Below are 19,077 nucleotides of genomic sequence, written 5' to 3'. Positions count from 1 at the left end.
GTCCCTTTGCTCTGTCATGCTCCTGTCCTGGATACACCAGAGATTTCTATCATGGACATGAAGGTGCAAAAACTTTAATAAAGTGGCTGATGCCCCCCTGGAGAGCACTTTGATGGCCTCCATCCTCATGGTGCAGTGTCTGACCTGTGACAAATCCTAAGATTTATTTATTTATTTTGAATGCAAAGTTGATAAAATTGCTGAACTTCACAAGAAGCAATTGCAGGTCTGAGGAAACAGAACTCCAAGTTCTGCATCTTGTGAGGGTACAAGAACTACTCAGACTCACTTCCAAAGTCAACCACACCAGAGATATCTAACAAATGATTCATAACTGAATTCATTAATTCAGGATCTATTCTTAGCCCACCTAACTCAGTGTTTGCTGTTGCCATAGAGGTTTTCCCTCCAGGAGGGAGCAGAGCACAGACAGATAAGATGGGATGTCCCATGGGATGGAAATGGGAGGGACATGGGGTTCGGTGGTTCTCCATCTCCTCTGGGGGCTGGAGGGCAGAGAAGGGCACAGCCGGCACTGACAGGACGAGGGCACTGCAGGAGCACCCGCAGCAAGCATAAAAAACAAAATCCGAAAATTCCAGGCAACCCCAACTCAGCTGAGACCTCAGGATCGAGAACCTGTTTGCCCTGAGTGCAAAATCCTTACACAGGCAGTGAGCCCGCTCAGGAGAGACCCCAGGGCTGGTTCCAAACCAGCAGCATCCCCACAGCAAAGCCTGCACCCCAACCCAGCAGCACCCCTGCAGCACACCCTGCACCCCAACCCAGCAGCACCCCTGCAGCAAAGCCTGCACCCCAACCCAGCAGCACCCCTGCAGCAAAGCCTGCACCCCACCCCAGCCTGTGGGACTCCCCACTCGGGGCAGCAGCGTTTCCCCTTTGTTCCACCAGCCAGAGGCCACAGACCCTCGTTTTTAGGAAATAGGACTCTTTTTTCTTGGTGGAGCAGGAGCCATGAATTACTCCTTCAACAGACGTGGCCTCTCCCCATCGCTCTGCCTTCTACTTGAGGATAATTACGTGTGGTTAAAGCTGAAAAAAGCAACTCAGCGGCTGGCAAAGCAGTAAAACTGTACTTGCACACCACCATGAGGCTTGAGGTTAAACTATTTATATAAACAGAAGAATTCTGCAGTTGCACACACAAACCCTTCTGAGCTCTGAGGGAGTTTTTTCACATTGGAAACAGATGAGAAATCCTTAATCTGCTCTGTGACTGATTTAAACCCAAGTGCGGGGCTGGGAGGAGGGGAGAGGAGTTGAAGCCACGCCAGAGAACAGCAAAGTGAACAAACTGGCACAGGCAACTGTTCATTGCTGAACCAAAAGTGCTGAACATGGGGGGAAAGGGAAATAGTCTGTACAGAGATTTGATTCAGAAACTCACACTCAGGAAAGTGAGGATAGGACTTTCCCACGTATCAAATACAAGGCATTTTTCTCCAAACGTGTTTCTCTCCAGAATATTCCGTGGGTGGGGTGCTGAATTCACAACGCCTGGGACAGTCTGACACTTTGGGCTATCACATCTTTAATACAGGCTGGCACTCAAACATGGGCTCAGCTTCTTTGGGGTACTAAGGGAATAAAAAACCCCCACAAGCTGCAAAAAAAGCCAGCAAGTACTCACGCACATTGCCACAAACTGGAAGCAGAGCATTCCTTACCTGGGTGTTTGGGGAGCTGGGAGTGGTTCCCGTACACCTGCACACAAAACATCACACAGTGAGACACGGGGAGGCAAAACCTGCTTCGGGGAGTCCGAGCACCCCTCAGTGCTGGGAGGAATCAGAACATTACCTGATATTTCTGCTGAAATAAAATCAGCAAAGAATAATGGCAACAGAGCAGCGATAACAAACTCTCCATGGTCTACGGAAGGCTAAAAGTACAGCTGAGCTCAAACTCCTGTAAGATTCCAATCATAAGTTTTCCTTTGCGACTTTTGGTATCAAAAAGCACATTTTCCAGGCACGTTCAAAAGGTCCATTCCTTCAGTGCTGGCAAAATATCCTTCCAGACCCTCCAAGCGTTGTTTTCTCGCTTCACCCTTCGGTATCTTCATTTAACTCCGAATAAACTCCCGTGGCCGGAGGAAAATTCACAGAAACAAGCAGCAAACTCCAGAGTTGTGCTGTCCCGTGGCAAGAAGCCCAAACACTTCTATTCCAGCGTGTGCCACAAGAGAAAAGATCTGGTTTGGACTTTCTGTCCGCGGTCTGCGCTCCCCGCGGCTCCGCTCGGGAGGCGCTGCCCGTGACCCCGGGCAAAGCTCCCTGATGGCTTCCAATGAGCCGAAATGGGCTCAAATGGGCTCAAATTGGCTGAAATGGGCAGAAAAGATCTGGTTTGCAACTTTCTGTCCGTGGTCTGTGTTCCTCGCCGCTCCGCTCCGCTCCCGAAGCGCTGTACAGAGAAGCGCTGCCTGTGACCCCGGGGGAAACTCCCTGTCCGCTCCCAGGTGGGCTCAAACGGGCTGAAATGGCCTGAAATGGTCCGGAATGAGCCGAAATGAGCTGAAAAGGGCCGAAGGGAGCAGCGCAGTCCCGCCCGTCCCGCACACGCCGCTCCCCCAGCCCGCACCCTGCGGTGATGTCAGCGCTGCCCTCCAGCTCCGTCCCACCCTGCTCCCTCCTATTCCTGTCCGTTTCTATCCATTCCTGTCCGTTTCTATCCATTCCTGTCCGTTTCTATCCATTCCTGTCCGTTTCTATCCATTCCTGTCCGTTTCTCTCCGTTCCTGTCCTGTCCCGCCGCTGGGAGCGGCCCCAGCCCCGGCAGCGGGGGGAGCTCCCCAAAATCCGCCCCTGGGAGCGATCGCGGCTCAAACACCCCCAACACCTGACACCTGTTCATTAAAAACAACACCCGACACCTGTTTATTAAAAACAACAAACTCAGGGTGTGTTCTGTCCGAAGAACGCTTTAAAAGCGCTGATTGGAATCACACGGGATTGGTTTTACTTTATCTGTACCAAGCGGGGGAAACTGAGGCATTCCCCATCTCACTGGTTTCCTCACAGCTGCGCAAAGTTAGGAAAAATCTTCTGCAGTTGCTGCTTTGCTTCTTGTTTTAGTAAAAATAATTACGTGTAAGTATTTTATAAGAGTCTCCCAATTACACTCAGTGTCACAAATATTAACCAGCATTTCACTTCTAAAGGAAAAATAGCAGCTAGAACTAGCTGATATTCTTAATTTTATCTGCTCTTCTGTGATAGTCTTGTCTTCAGCTCTCTCAAAGTTCTTTATTTTCAGCCAAATAAACTGAAAGACTACTATTTAAAACAAAATTTGATAAGCTTTCCATCCCTGTTAACTTCTTCCCTGCATTTCCCTATCAACACTGTGTACCTGAGGCTATTCTGTACCTGCACCTATTATCCTGCATGGAGATATTCTGTGCCTATTCTATTATCCTGCATGGAGATATTCTGCGCCTATTCTATTTTCCTGTATGGAGATGTTCTCTACCTGCACCAGCTGTTCTCTATCCACACCTTTTCTGTTCACCTTCCTGGACATTCCACAGCCCTACGCCCCTCACACTGCGTGGATGCTCCGAGGTTACCCAGGTTCAGTGCTACAAAATTTCAGTGTTGAAATAAAATGTGAGTTTTGTCTGCAATCCTGATTTAGGGCCCATAAAAGAAGAATTTTGAAAATTCTGGATTTTTGAATTTCAGTTCCTACAAAAAGGAGTGATAACTGAAATTAACCAGGCTGGCTTTTACCTATTTCCCTTTTTTGAGAATTCCTCCCTCATTAGTGTGAGCCACAATCTCCTGGATATCCTGCAGGAAGAGGAGGAATTCTGTGCAAACCCTATAGTGACAAGTAGAGTCATTCTTAGAAATAACACAGAGCTGCAGCTAAAAATCCTGAGAAAAAAAAAATTCTAAAATGTAAAAAGAGAAAGACAGGAATTTGAAATATTTGCCAAGAGGGGCCTGTCAAGGGACAGAATATGCTTACCAAAACAACTGTGAGGATCCAAGCAAACAAGTTCCCTGCCAGAAATTTCTGCAGAAACAGCAAACTGCGAGCAGACACTGGAGACTGTCTGCAGAAACAAACTCTGAATTTATTCCTGGGATGCCCTGAAACACGATCTGGAAAAGCCACGGACAGACCGGGGCAGCACTGGAGGGCAAACTGGAGTCACTGGGAGCGCTGGGCACCAGGGAGCCCAGCAGGGAACAGAGCTCCGACAATCCTGGTGGGTTCCGGGAGGCTCTTTGGTCCTGCAGTCCCTGTGGATTCCGGGAGGCTCTTTCAGGGTCCCTGCAGGTCCCTAGAGGTCCCTGTGGATCCCTGGAAGCCCTTTCAGGTCCCTGCAGGTCCCTGCAGGTCCCTGTGGATCCCTGGAAGCCCTTTCAGGTCCTTGCAGGTCCCTAGAGGTCCCTGTGGATCCCTGGAAGCCCCTTCAGGTCCTTGCAGGTCCCTGCAGGTCCCTGTGGATCCCTGGAAGCCCCTTCAGGTCCTTGCAGGTCCGTGCAGGTCCCTGTGGATCCCTGGAAGCCCTTTCAGGTCCTTGCAGGTCCCTGCAGGTCCCTGTGGATCCCTGGAAGCCCTTTCAGGTCCTTGCAGGTCAGGCCGGAGGCAGGGCTGGGACAGGAGGCAGCAAAGGCTGCAGCTGACATTTACCAGGAGAGGACAAACCGGCCCAGGTGAGAAGCCCCTGTAGGCTGTACTACACCTTGTAGTAACACCTGAGTAAAGCACAGGAGCAATCACTGAGAACGCCTGACCCTGCGGAACACAAGCCATCTGTAATTTCACTTTCCTTCCCTCGTTCCCGCTGGAATCGCCCATTTATTTACCCTGTGAGAGCTGGTGCAGGACTGGGACTGAACTCTTCAGCAAACATCTCGGAAGGAGTGCTTTAGGAATCGACAGATTTTGTAAAACTCTCACAGCACAGCCTCCACTAACAGATGGATAAATATTGTGGATTACAGCGACTCCGGCCGGGCTGTCTGTCTGTCTGTCTGTCAGTAACAGGCACTGTCAGGCAGTGATTACAGCTGGTAGATCAGCACACACCCACTCCCATTTACTGCCGGCTTTCCTGCGAACGGACACCCAGCCAAGCGCCTGTGGAGGGGATTTATTTAATTCACTTACACCAATCACCCGCAGCTGTGTAAACCCACCCTGCCCTTTGCCCCAGGAGCTGCTCAGAGGTGCCCAGGTGCAATTCGGTGAGATTTGCACGCTAAACGATCGTTTGCCATCTGCATCAGCTTCCAGGAGACTGAGGAATGTTCCCTCTCCTCCCCTCGATGTGTCTCCATCAGTCCCTGCTAATGGGGACGCTAATTGGCCGAACGCGGAGATTCGCTCGGGATGCAGCAGCACGGGAGCCCCCTGGCTCCGGAGAGCAGGAAAACGCAAACCTCCCTTAGAGCCAGGAGATTTTCGCTCTAAAAAAGGTGAAAAAATCGATTCTTTCAGATACTATCGCCTTATCAATCTGCATCGAGGTAGGGGATGGGGGTGAGCCAGAAAAGGCTGAGCTGTGCTTTTCCTTAAGGTTTGCAGCGCAGGAATTCTGTTTTCCTGTGGGAAGTGCTTCTGACTTGCAAAGAGCCCTGAAAGTGCTGAAAAAACTCCTTAGGGGCAGCAGGAACTGAGGGTGTACAGCTCTGCCCTGCACAAGGCGCTCTGAAACACCAGCTAAATACCCTCTGAATACCCAAAATACCTACATACCCTGGGAATATCCACAGCACCCTCCTAAATACCCTCTGAATATCCTAAATACCCTCTAAATATCGACAGCGCCCTCCAAAATATCCTAATCACCCTCTGAATACCCAAAACATCCTCCTAAATACCCTAAATACCCTTTGAATACCCGAAACAGCCTCCAAAATACCCTAAATACTCTCTGAATATCCTAAATACCCTCTAAATATCTACAGCATCCTCCAAAACCCCCTAAACACCCTCCTAAATCCCCTAACAGAGGGTGGCCATTGCACAGCTCCACTCCCCAGGACAGATCAAGTCATTAATGATGTTTTGATCAAGGCATTAACGATGTTTGGGTCAAACTGTAATTAACAATCTGATCTTTTGGTGCAATTCCCCAGCCCATCCCACGAGATCTCTGAGCTGACAGAGCTGGGAAGGACAGACTGAGCAGCTCAGATGGAGAAAAGGAAAACAAACACAAACCCTGCAGTTAACTCAGCAAGGCCAACGCTAGCCGGGAAAAATATTTTTCTAATTAAGAATATGAGAAGTTGCTGGTGGATGCCAGAAAACAAAATACAGGGTTTTGGCAATGCAAGTTAGGCCTAATCAAATGAAAATGTTTTTCTTGTGCAATATATGTAATGTTAAGCTGATTTTATATTTAGATAGATAGATAGATAGATAGATAGATAGATAGATAGATAGATAGATAGATAGATATTCCTTATGAAAACATTAAGACACTGATGTTTCACAGACCAGTTTAGCAGGTAGATAAAACCATACAATAAATTATACATTTAAAGTTTCCCTACATGAGGTCCCAGCTCCTAACAGAGTTATTGGATTGGCCCTTTTATTGTCTATTTTCTGTTCATTGGACATCCTTTGCATCTTGATAGTGCCTTGAGTATCTGACTCCATGCACTGAAGGAAACATTAGATTTTTGCTAAGCAGTTTGGGATTTTGTGCCAATCTCAAAGATTTAATTTAATCAAATCTTTGATTATCTGAGTCTTAATGTCAAGCTTACATAAAACTGGATAATTGTATAAATACAATGTTTTACAAATCTTTTTTTATGTGATTAAGCCAAATCCTTTTTGCCAGAAGCCCTTGTGTGTAACTGGGTATGTTCTGGGACTAGTCAGGTGTCAGATCTTCCTAATTACACAAATACTAAAATAACGTTTATAATATTAGATGATAATGATGAATAATCCCCAAACGGTGACGAACGTTGCCTGTAGGATTTGTGCAGCTTTTCTCGTGCAGTTTCACAGCTTTGCCTGCTCTCTTCGGGGCAGGAGCAGCTCCCTGAGGCTCCAGGGCCCCAGGAGAAGGCAGCAGCAGCCCCTCAAGGGGCACCTAAGCTCCTCACAGGCATGGGCAGCACTGCCCTCATCCCGGGGAATCACTGCCCTGATTTGGGGCGTCCTGCTTCGGATCAGTGGGAAACGCAGCGAGGCTGGGGACAGGAGCCAGAGATCTGGCACAGGCTCCCAAACCCACTCTGACCGAAGAGTCACCACGTCTCAAATGCAGCTCATTCACTAATTTAAAGGCATGGAAACAACTCCAGACCAAGTCCCATCCCTTCAGGTGCTCGGCCCTGGCTCCTGGGCCAGCTCCCACAGCAAAGCCAGCACAGATTCTCCTCCACGGCCCCTCTGAGCCCTGGGGCTCCTGCGGGTTTGATCCTCACCCCGCTCCATAACCTGAATAATCACTCACATCTGTCCGTGGAACAGCCATCCCACAGATCCTAAAATCACAGGACACACCCTGGAATCGTGGAACTGCCTAAAAACATCTTTTCAAAACAATAAATGAAAGAAAAGAAAAGAAAATCCCATTTGTATCTGCCATTGTTCTTCATGCACACTGCAGGAAAGTAAACTGGAATAAAATCAACCATTCAAAATGTGATTTGGACTATGAAAACGGATACGATATGGAGATCAAAGAAATCCCCCTGTCTTTGTCTGGAGGATTTGTCAATCCCTCTGTGATTTTCATAGGCTCCTTAGAGAAATGTCATTTTCAGATGTCATTGCAGCTAGAGACTATTGCTGCAACCTGATTCATATCCCTTTTAATTAGTTAGAAATTCTGATTTTTCAAGAGATTAAGTGTTTCCCTTCTGGGCTCCAACACTTCTTAGCATATGCAAAGTCAGCTGGGATGAAGAGCAGGAGATGGAAACACCAAGGAATACCCAGCACACCAATCTGTAGAGTGAAATAGGGAGAAACAGCTCTGTGGCCAGGCCAGTGCTTGTGCAAATGGCATTACAAACTCAGCATGTCCCATTTGCAACAGCCAGGGATATTTGCCATGTGTTTAGGAGCAGGATTTTTTGCTCAGAGAGAATAAAACCATTAATCCTCTGCTAGGAGTGAAGCACTGGGAGCCCTCATCCACTCCACAGGTGGAAATTAAAATACAAATCAGCCTGGATAGTGCTTTAGTGATGAACTAAAGCAGACAGCATTGTTTGTTCATCAAAAATATCTGCGGTGTTCTGCTGGATGTTCTGCTGGATAGATAATGACTTTTTCCCCAGGTGAAGCTATACTTTATTTCAATGTCAGTTATCAATGTGTTGGCTGTCTGCCTGTAATAAGCTCTGATTTTAACAGTTCTTCACATAAATGTGATGAATTGTGGGAAGGGTGATGGTGCTGCCTGCGCTGTGCTGTGCTGACAGCATTAGGGTGAAGGAATCCACCTGCAGGGCTCCGTCTGGGTGTGTTTCACGCTTCTGGCGGATTTTACCTGTAAAAGTGTAAAAATCAACCGGGAAATGCAAAAATCGACGTAGAAATGTAAAAATCAATGTAAAAATGTACAAATGAGCGTTAAAATCCATTTCCGAAGGGACCGAGAGCCGCTGGGCGGGCGGCGGCCGCCACCGCGTGGCCGAAGTTGGAACTGCAGCGGGGTCCGGGGCAACGGCCCGGAACGGCCCAAAATCGGCCCGGAACAGACCACAAATCAGCCCGGAACGGCCCGGAACCACGCAAACCGGCCCGGAACCGGCCCAAAATCAGCCCGGAACGGCCCGGAACCACGCAAACCGGCCCGGAACTGCCCAAAATCGGCTTGGAACGACCCGGAACCGGCCAGAAACCGCGCAAAACCGGCCCGGAACCATCCCCAAATCAGCCCGGAACCGGCCCGGAACAGCCCAGGACCGGCCCGGCGTGGCCCCGCCTGCTCAGAGGCTCCCCCCTGCTGCACGGGAAAAGGGCATTAATTAATTAATTAATTAATTAATTAATTCTGCAGTGACTGCCCGGTGTCCGGGACACGGCTGCTCCCCAGCTCCATCGGAGCCGTTCACTGCTCACGGCTGCTCCGAGCCCAAACCTGCACGGACCCGTCCCAGACAGCTCTTCCACTCATAAACCTGGCAGAATTCTCACTTGCTGTGGTCTGAAATAAGTGTTATACCTAGACCTCAACTTAGGTATTCCAATAAAACAAAACATCCAGTACAAGTAAGAAACAAAAGTACCAGACCCAGAATCAAAAGACAATGAATAATGCCAAAATTTGCAGATTCCTTGTTAATTATGACCCACCTTTTAATTTATAAATGCCACAAAGCTCTCTGGCTTGAGCTCTTTCCCTAAAACCTGCCTCTGCCCAGAGAACCCACTCCTAGACCCAGGAATCTTTCTGTTATCCATTGAAAAAGTCTGACAGGAAAACCAACCTTTGTATTCTGTCTGAACAAAACACACAGTGCTCCCCTCCAGTGCTATTTTTGAAAGGCACCAAGATGGAAAAAAGCCACCAGCAAGTTACCTCTGGTTTTGTGCAGTGGCAAGTTCATACAGAAGGAGCAACAGGAACTATTATCACTGCTGGGAAATCAGACTGGAGCAGACTGTCCACTGAAAAAGGTTCAGCACAAAAACCATTTGTTATTGACTTAATTTGCTGTCTTTGGCTCAGCACCTTGTGCACAGACCTGAAAGGCTGCATCAGGAAAGGTAAAATCAGTGACTTTTCAGCAATCACAGGAGGAGGGACACTGCATGAAGTTTTCTTCTTTGATGTCACAGATCACCACAACCTTGGGGAGCTTCCTGTTTACGACTATTTTACAGTTGGTTTGCAGTCCTTGCTAATAAAGTGTCAACACAGAAATAGGCAACTCTGAGCAACCCACGATTGCGTCCTTGAAACCTGAACTATATTAATAGCATTCCATTTTGAATGTTTGTATAAATATATTAAACCCATAAGGTTAGAGAAATTTGATCCACTAAAACTTCTGGTAATGTTACTATAAATATGAGGGCACCTGCATTATTTAAAATTAACAAGGACTAAACAAATGCTGCAAGTGGGCTTTGCTCCACTCCCCAAACACTGCAAATTGAAGATTCCTTTACAGCAGGATGAGCATTCCTATCTCTCCCAGAGCCTGGGAGATGCACTGAGGATTAGAGCCAAGCTCCCAGGTTAGGGCAGTCTCCAAGCAGCTTTTTCTGCAGGAACCACGCCAAGGACAGGAGCTGGCAGGCAGGTGAGCTGTGACAATGACACCACTGACAGACACACTGTCAAACACACAAACTCAACTGCAGGGCTGCTGCTGCCTCTTCTTCTCTAAGGGTTCCATGCTGGTTTTGAGCAGCTGTTTCCAGAAGGGAGAGCTTGAAGGCACAAAGCTACCATGGCACCTAGCAGAGCAGCAGCCAAGGCAGCAGGATTAGCCAGGACCTGCACAGGAATTAGTAACACTACAGGCAAAAGCCCACAACAGAAGTTAGAGCAGGATTATGCAGCAAGAGTCGATGCAACATAAGTGGGAGTTTGTCCCTTTACAAACACCAAGTGTGCAACATCCCTCATTTTCATCCAGGAGCTTCAAGTCTTAAACACTTCTGAGTAGCCAAAAAAAAACCAAACCAAAAACCCCAACCCCCCAAGAATTCCCAAACTGAACTAACTGAAAAATGACTGCTTTAGAGCAATATTGCACAATAATCATAGTCCAATTTTTGCTACCAGGCAGCAAAAGTTGAATAGAAGTAATTCATGTACACAAACATGCAAGTTAAAAGGAATAAATGAAATGCTCCACTTTATTAAGAAACCAAAAATACAAAACTTAAGAGTTCAAGACCTCATGTACTCAAACACTACTGAAAAAAAAATTCCTAAACTTAAGTTTTGCTTACTAGCAGTACTAATATTGACCAAGATTCATCTCTACAAGGTAGTGTTAAAAGTTGACATTTTCCACCATTTGTGCTGTAATAAGCCAGTTTCAAATTAAGAACTTGGTGCAGTTACAGTAAAGTCCAGATGTTTAAATCACTGTGGCTCCAGCTAATATAGCACTGGGTAGGCAAGAGCACTTCAGCTCAAACCATGGTTGTTCTCTGGTTAGTGCATTTGAAGATGCTTAGGATTGGTTTAACCAGCTATAGCTCTACTGCTGTTCCATGCAAAGACACAGCTGAAGTCAGCTCACAGGCCTGGGTGCCATTTGCTTCTGGCTGCTGAAACACAGAGCTGAAGGTACCAGTGAGGAGCTGGGGCCGAATGCAACTGCAGCACGTGCAAGCAGAACTGCAGGCTGTGCTCTGCACCCCTGCTTGCAGTTCAGCTTGCCTCACACGCCTCAGCTCTGGCAGCCAGCAAAAAAGGACAGGGTAAATGTTAGCTCTGAATTAGCAAGAGGAGCTTAATATGAGAAGCAGGAAGGAAAACAGAATGAGAAATGCAGTAGTAGACAATCAAGTATTACCCTCAAATGAAGAACAGAAGACACTTTGAACAGTTTTCCTAACAATGCATGAAAGTTCACTTGCTTGGAGATACTTGAAATACAACTTTATTACCTAAACAAAAGAATGGGAATGACAGAAACAAGATTTTCCACTTAACACTCTGATGTGACTGCAGCAGTCTTGTATTTGAAACTCAAAAGGGGAAGTAATTGCAGTCCAAAAAACAGCTAAATATGCAGGTCCAAAATATGAAGGTTTTTTGTTTTGGTTTTTTTTTTGTTTTGTTTGTTTTTTTTAAACTGCCACATTCACTCTCCGAAGCCCATTCATCTCTTTCAGCATCCCAAAGATTAAGCACATGTTCTGTTCAGCTAGATAATAAAGTGGCAAACACGCTGCATCACCAACATCACAGGACAGTTGCCTATAAAACTAGACTTCTGACGCTGGGCTCCAGCTTCATCCCTCACAGGTCATCATCTTCATCTGGCAGTGCAGTGGTCTGAGCAATCTGCAACAAAGGAAGGCACGCTTCAGAACTGTTCTCCTGCTGTGTGTGCCCTGAGTGTGACAGCAGTTCCCAGGCAGCTGTTCCCCCCGTCACTGACCTGTAAGTCCTGCTCATACTGTGCTGCCAGTGCTGGGTCCATAACAACTTCAGGAGGTGCAAGCGCAGGCATGGCAACAAACTCCAAGTTGGGATCTCCAATTAGCTTCCTAGCAAGCCACAGGAAAGGCTTCTCAAAGTTGTAGTTACTCTTAGCTGAAATGTCATAATACTGAAAAAAGCACATATTAGACATTATTTAAAAAAACCTCTAATATTTAGAGCACATCAAGATTAACACAATCAACTCTTTTACCCTCCTTTATTTTTTTTGACTGCATGGCTTTTGTTTCTATACTCATAAGCAGTTATGATTTAAGTGCCTAGAAACAAGCAGTTTCAGGCAGAAACTATGAACTGAAAGGTTATCAAATCTCATCCAGGACAAAACTTTCAGGAGGCAATAGTGCAGGTATCTTTCTCCTCTGATGTGACCTACTGTAGTCCCGGTCCTGTCATGGGATGAGATTCCGAGCAGCTACAGCCAAATGCACACAAGTTCTTTAAGAACATAGCACAGCTTCTACTCCAGGCCAGTGATGATCATCCTTAACATCATCATCACCTCCCCCTGCCCTGAATTTTGGTTTGAAGAGCCAACAGATGTGAGGCTGGCAGAGCACCCAATGACCATCCACAGCCCAGCTGCATTCAGAAGACAAAACCAACTGGATTCCTCCTGACTTACCTGGAGATTCTTCTTCCTATGGAACACAATGGATTTTGCCTTGACTTTTCTGTCCTTAATATCCACTTTGTTGCCACACAACACTATAGGGATATTTTCACATACTCGTACCAGATCTCTATGCCAATTAGGTACATTCTTGTAAGTAACTCTTGATGTTACATCAAACATGATGATGGCACACTGAGCTGCAAGAGAAGGAAAGTCAAGCTACAGCTGGTGTAACCACTTGGCTTTCAGCACAGGATGGAGAAGAGGAACCCAGAGACATCCCACATGAGGGTTAAGCACCTGCATTAACATTTCCCTCTCAGCATCACAGTTGTGACAGCTCCTGTTCTGTTCACCAGGTCAGTGCAGGAGTGCACAAAACCTGGCCCATGCTGTGTCACCTCACAGCTGTGCTGCCTTTACTAGCTCAGCTGGATCACTGAGGAACACGGCATTGCACATATGGGAATATACAAGACTATGGAAGCCAACTAGGATTTACCCAAATACCTGGCAGAATCAATTAACACCTATTCAACTCATCTCAGACATGCTAATGAGGCTTAAAGGTCGGCTGAGGGCCAGTGGTCACATCTCAGGATGCCTTTGTCCAGAGCAGTTTCTCAAGGAACTCAAGAGTACTTTACAAAAGAAGATATAATAAAGATATGTAGGTGAGTGAAGTGCCAAGCCGGAGTAAGGAACACTGCACTTTTTCAGAAACGCAAAGAGACTCTGGCACGAAGGTGTCCAGCTTCCTCAGGGTATCGAAAACCTTGAGTTTGTGTTCCAAGGCCTTGCCTGAGCACAGCAATAGAGACAGAAACCTGCGCTCAGTGAAAAGGTTCCCCTTTAACCACCACATGTCACCAGTGGCACCTGGTCATTCCATTAATACCACAGCCCACAGGAACCCCTGAAACACAACCTCACCATGTTCCCACCTCGGCACACGTTGTCTGGCAAAGGACATTACCCTCTCTACACAAAGGTCTGAGGAGTTCTAGGCCAGCTCCCTAAGAGGCACAGAACTGTCCCCCCACCGCTCTTACCTTGGATATAGTAGCCATCACGCAGGCCACCAAACTTCTCCTGGCCAGCTGTGTCCCATACATTAAATTTAATAGGGCCTCTGTTGGTATGGAACACCAGAGGATGAACTTCAACACCCAGCGTTGCTAGGGAAAGAACAAAAAGCAGTGCATTTAGCAAGTCATGGACTGAACCTCCATTTGTGAGATACTGGAGCTCAAATGTTCCTTCAGACATACCTACATACTTCTTTTCAAATTCACCAGTCAAGTGACGCTTTACAAATGTTGTTTTACCAGTGCCACCATCACCAACCAGAACAAGCTGAGGAGAGATAAAGGACAAGAGTCAGAGCAATGCATTTTGAGACATTTATCAGTCATTCTAGCACAGATACTACTCACTGCTACAAAGAGCTTAGTTCCTACAAGGTGCTGTAAACAAAGACAGAACTCCCCATGGAGCAGCTCCCTGTGCTGGGAACCAATCTGTTAAGCCCATCCATCACGATGTAACTCTGGTCAGTCTTATGCAGTCCCTGTAGGCAAGAACTGCACTGCTCTGTGAATATGGTTCTATTAAACTACTACAACAGACTGAATGAAGAATGTTTAGGGCTTTCAACCTGAATGTGACCAGATTTAGAGAGGAAATTATCCAAATATCCACTGGAAAAACCCATTATCTTACAGTCAAAGAAACCAACAAAACCAAAAACCCACAACATTTGCACCATGAACTGGAACACATTAGCCAAGAATGGCAGGAAACACAACTAACAACCTTCAAGAAGCAGTCTTCAGGATTTCTGGCTGTTAAGATAACAAAAAACACCACCAACCCACCAGCCACTCAATACACCAGAAAATTCTTTTCTGAAACACTTGAACAATGACCACATACGAGGAAGAATGCTATTCTAATTCATTCTGAGCAAGTCTAATTGTAATTCACTCCTTTTGCAATGCACTTCAATTCTTAAATTTAAAAATCATTCTGTAGGCAAATATTTATTAAAATGTATTAGACTGAACTGCCAACAGAATATATGGACACAATTAACAGACTCTTTTTGTGTGTTGCATCCAACACTACAATATATCGCCCCATTAAGGAAACATCAGCACTTCGAAACCAAACCCACCATCCACGTCGACACTCGAGAGTCCTTTATGCTACTTTTCTAGTGAAGGAGGAATAAAACCCCAAAGGCACGCTGCGAGCCGCTGGCTTACCTTAAACTGCACTTGTGGCTCTCCTTGGGCGGCCATGCTGGCTCTGCGGGGGAAATGGCAGCGTGTGAGTGAGCGCGGGGAGCGGCCCCGCCGGAAGGGGCCGTTTCCAGCTCCGGGCGCGCTCCGGCCGGCCCGGGCCGGGCGGCGCCTCCCGCCCGCGTGTGGCGGCACCGCGCGCGGCAATGGCGGCGCCGCCTCCGCCCGCCCCGCGCCCGCCGGGCCCGCCGCGCCAGGGCCGGGCCGCGGCCTCCGCAGGGCGGCTGAGCCACGGCCGGCCCCGGCCCCTCTCCCGATCCGCGGAGAGTCCTCCCGGCCCGCCCAGAACCAGCATCCCGCCGCTCAACGCAGCTGCTGCCCCATCGGGAGAGGCCGCGGCCCGTCCCGCGGAGCTCCGAGCGGGGCCCGCCCGGCCGGGCCTCCCCCGCGCACCGGGCCGGGCGCGCTCCCCGCCATGAGCCACCATGACTGAGCAGCGCCGCCTCCCCCCGCCCCGGGCCGCGGGGCCCCGCTCGCCGCCCCGCGCATCGCGCCCGCCCGCGCATCGCGGACGGAGCCGCTCACGGCCCCGGCCCTCCCAGCACCCCGCTCCCGGGGCCGAAAAGCCGCCACGCGCCTCGGCTCCCGCAGCCGCAACGCTCCCTCAGGCGCAGCCTCCCGCCACCCAGCCCAGCCCATCCCAGCCGCGAGCTAACGGCCACCGCCGCCCCCCGCCGGTGGCGCTTTTGCAGAAACGGCCACGCGTGGCCCGATGGCGGCGGGGCGCGGGGGGCCGAGCCCGGGCCGGTGCCGGGCCCGTACCTCTGCCGAGGCTCTCCCGCTCCTCGCTCCGTGCCGGGCGCAGGGAAAATGGCGGAAGCGCCGTTCAAATACCCGGACGGCGACGCCGCGCGGCCGCGGGCGGGGGCGGGGCCGCGCGTCACGTGGTGCGCGGCGCGCGGGAGGCGGCGGGAGGCGGGGCCGGACCGCGGCCATGAGGGAGCGCGGCGGGCACGGCAGGGAGCAGGGCCCCGGGCAGAATAATCAGCATGTCATAAGAATCAAGCGTTCAATTCAAAGGATGCACAAAACGTGTGCTCCAGTTAACCCCATTCAGCAAAGGCAGCAAAACACTTCAGCGGGGTTAGATCACTGCCTAAAAGATTAGAGTCCGTGAGATCCGTAGGTAATCAGCAGAGTAATTACTTTTGAAAGGCCTTTACATTTCCTGTATCTCAACTCAGGTCAACTGTGAGCAAACTTAGCAAGTGTGGCACAGATAAACACACCAAAGGCAGCAGGTACAGAGCATTTGGAGGTGTGAGAAGGAGCACTGCCTTCCACAGCCCATACACGCTCTACCCTACAAACCCTCGGGCCTTTCACACAAGCCTGTACCACTAAAAAATAACCAGACCGCACTTTTTACAACTCCTTCTGTCATGACAATCTCCCACAATTAAGTTATGATTCCTTGTGGGCACCGGGCAGCGCCCTGTGAGGCCCGCTGGCCAGAACACCCGCCCAGCACGGCCTCCCAAACAGCCCCATGTCCTCTCACCACCTCAGGGATGGTGGCTCCATCACCCCCCTGGGCATCCTCCTCCAGTGCCTGAGCACCCGAACAGAGCCACAGCATTCCCAAATATCCAAAGTGCATGTGGCCTCGAGGCCCTTTCCTCCGGCGGGCTCGCTGTAGGCAGGCAGGAGGCACTGCCGCAGCTGACAGTGCCCTGGTGCCAGCTGAGGGGAGCAGGAGGTGCCCCCTGAGCCCCCTCACGGCTCCTCCAAGGACGCTGTCCACACCTCTGGTGGCCTCATTGGGCACATCCACCCCACGGCCCTTGCAGAGCAAGGGGCCAGCACTGTCTGCAGCACTCGGGGCTCCTCTCCCAGCTGGCCGGTGGTCACTGGGCAGGCCGGGCAGCCTGGCCCTGGTGGCAGGAGCAGCTCCTGGGCAGCGTGGCAGCTGCGGTCACTCCCGAGCTGTCCTGCTGTGGGTGACACAGCCACTGTGCCCGGCTCAGGGACCCTGCTGCATCGGTAAAATCCCAGGAGGTGCCGTCAGCTAGTGATGCTCTCTCCACAGACAAAGTGAAAAAAGGCACGTAGATACTTATATAAACTGTTCAAATGCCTCCACTTTGGGTTGATACAGAGGCTTTTACAGCAGGAGGGTGTAACCAAACAGCTCTCAGGTACTACGGGCTGTGGTCTAAGGGGCTTTCCTTCAATGTGCCTCATGACCGTGATTTTTCATTCTTCATCCAAACTGACCTGCATTCACTAGAGTGCAGCAATGAAAGCAAAAGTTGTTCTGGAAGCCTTGCATTTAGAATAGTTCTCCACGATCTCAAAAGTCTGTCCAAACATCAGTGAAAAAAACTTGTTTGAAAACTGACTTTCAAAGAACATACAAGTTTTACATGTGTCTATAAATACCAAGCTTATGGGTTCGCTCTGATTTTTAAGACCTCTGGTATTTTTTTTAATCCAGTATACTTATATTACTTTTATTATCTTTGCTGCTGTCCCCATAATCTAGAATAAATAAATGATACGTTTTTACATATATCCGAATGAATGGAATTGACAAGGAAAGTATTTCATGGCAGCTGATATGTACAAATGTAGTTTATTTATTGTAAATTTCCTCCGACATAGACACAAAATATACACAAAGCTTTACAAGAGTGGCTGGCGTGTTCTGTAATTTTTGTTTATTTGATAGTGTAATGCTAATTCAAATATTGCATGAGATTTCCTTGGAAAAATCACTGGCACGTTGAATTTGCCTTCCCTTTTTGAGATGAGTTGGGTTTGTGTGGTTTCTAGCATTTTTGCTGAGCGCCTCTAGGTGTCAGGATTATTTTTTCAGAATATGCAACTCATCTTTTATTTTTCTCAGCACAGTGCTATCCTGGTAAAACCCTTGTGAATTCCACCTCTCCTTTTGACAAACAGGAATGTGTTTATAAATAGGAGGCCATAAAGCCACATTAGTGGAGTTTGGCAGTTTTAAAGACTATAAACACGAGGGGAAAAGCAATCTGTAACTGTGTATGTAACACTCACTGTGCTTTAGTTATTTCTTAATATTGTAACAAATTTATTAGTGAACTACTTTTCCCCTGCAAGCTATCTAGCACATTAATTTGGAATAATTTAAAAATCCATTATCATAGTATTTGAGCTCCTGGCAAACCCTTATTTCATTGTTAAAAAGATAAATTAGCATGTGGAATCTAGTTTTTAGCATATGTTTTATCGGCATGTATAATTAAGTGTTCAGTTCAGAGGATGCACAAAACATCTGCTCCAGTTAACCCCATTCAGCAAAGGCAGCAAAACACTTCAGCGGGGTTAGATCACTGCCTAAAAGATTAGAGTCCGTGAGATCCGCAGGTAATCAGCAGAGTAATTACTTTTAAAAGGCCTTTACATTTCCTGTATCTCAACTCAGGTCAACTGTGAGCAGACTTAGCAAGTGTGGCACAGATAAACACACCAAAGGCGGCAGGTACAGAGCGCTTGGAGATGTGAGAAGGAGCACTGCCTTCCACAGCCCATACACGCTCTACCCTACAAACCCTCGGGCCTTTCACACAAGCCTGTACCACTAAAAAATAACCAGACCGCACTTTTTACAACTCCTGTCATGACAATCGCCTGCAATCCAGTTGCGATCCCCCGTGGGATAGGAATTCCCTGGTGCGCACCGCCGATCTCCCGCGCCCCTCTCGGTGAGCACGGCTCGTGCAGCCCCCTGGGGATGGCAGGAGCGCGCCCGCCCCATCCCCCGGCCAGGGCAGGGCACCTGCCGCGGGTCAGCGGCACAAAGCCGGCTGCAGCCGGGCTCTGCAGTGCCCGGTCCGCTCCGGAGCGGTGCCACACCGGCCGTGCCCGTGCCGCGGGGCCGGACTGCCCGCCGTGCCCCTTCCATCGTGCCCGTTCCGTGGGGCTGGACTGCCCGCCGTGCCCGCTCCCGGCTCCCCGTGCCCGCTCCATCGTGCCCATTTAGCCGTGCCCGGTCCCCGCTCTCGGCGCCCGCTCCCGGCTCCCCGTGCCCG

General features: G+C 48.9%; 2 protein-coding genes across 2 annotated transcripts in view; both read right to left on the bottom strand.

The window, feature by feature from the left end:
- The window catches only part of ADGRD1 (adhesion G protein-coupled receptor D1), a 110,384-nt gene extending 107,752 nt beyond the window's left edge, over positions 1–2,632 (bottom strand). Inside the window, exons 1-2 of the mRNA XM_030959144.1 lie at positions 1,822–2,632; positions 1,689–1,725 (exon numbers count right to left, since the gene is read on the bottom strand). Coding sequence (XP_030815004.1) covers positions 1,689–1,725; positions 1,822–1,890 — 106 coding nt within the window. The 5' untranslated portion in view covers positions 1,891–2,632. The remainder of the gene's footprint in view (positions 1–1,688; positions 1,726–1,821) is intronic.
- Positions 2,633–11,559: 8,927 nt separating this feature from the next.
- On the bottom strand, positions 11,560–15,946 carry RAN (RAN, member RAS oncogene family). Its single transcript, XM_030958993.1, has 7 exons — positions 15,830–15,946; positions 15,032–15,074; positions 14,036–14,120; positions 13,817–13,942; positions 12,774–12,961; positions 12,087–12,257; positions 11,560–11,989 (listed from the first exon to the last, which is right to left on the bottom strand). The coding sequence occupies exons 2-7, from the start codon at positions 15,065–15,067 to the stop codon at positions 11,945–11,947; spliced, it is 651 nt and encodes a 216-aa protein (XP_030814853.1). The 5' UTR covers positions 15,068–15,074; positions 15,830–15,946; the 3' UTR covers positions 11,560–11,944.
- Positions 15,947–19,077: the final 3,131 nt, after the last annotated feature.

The sequence above is a fragment of the Camarhynchus parvulus genome, chromosome 15, assembly GCF_901933205.1.
Source record: "Camarhynchus parvulus chromosome 15, STF_HiC, whole genome shotgun sequence".
Taxonomy (NCBI): Eukaryota; Metazoa; Chordata; class Aves; order Passeriformes; family Thraupidae; genus Camarhynchus; species Camarhynchus parvulus.
The sequence above is the reverse complement of the archived record's forward strand: the minus strand, read 5'-3'. Positions and strand labels throughout refer to the sequence as shown.

Excerpts from the sequence above, each read along its gene's own strand:
- RAN (XM_030958993.1), bottom strand. The coding sequence starts at position 15,067 with ATGGCCGCCCAAGGAGAGCCACAAGTGCAGTTTAAG. Across the intron at positions 12,962-13,816 it reads TGATGGCTACTATATCCAAG|CTCAGTGTGCCATCATCATG; the intron begins GTAAGAGCGGTG and ends CTTCTCTTGCAG. Across the intron at positions 11,990-12,086 it reads AGTATGAGCAGGACTTACAG|ATTGCTCAGACCACTGCACT; the intron begins GTCAGTGACGGG and ends CCTTTGTTGCAG.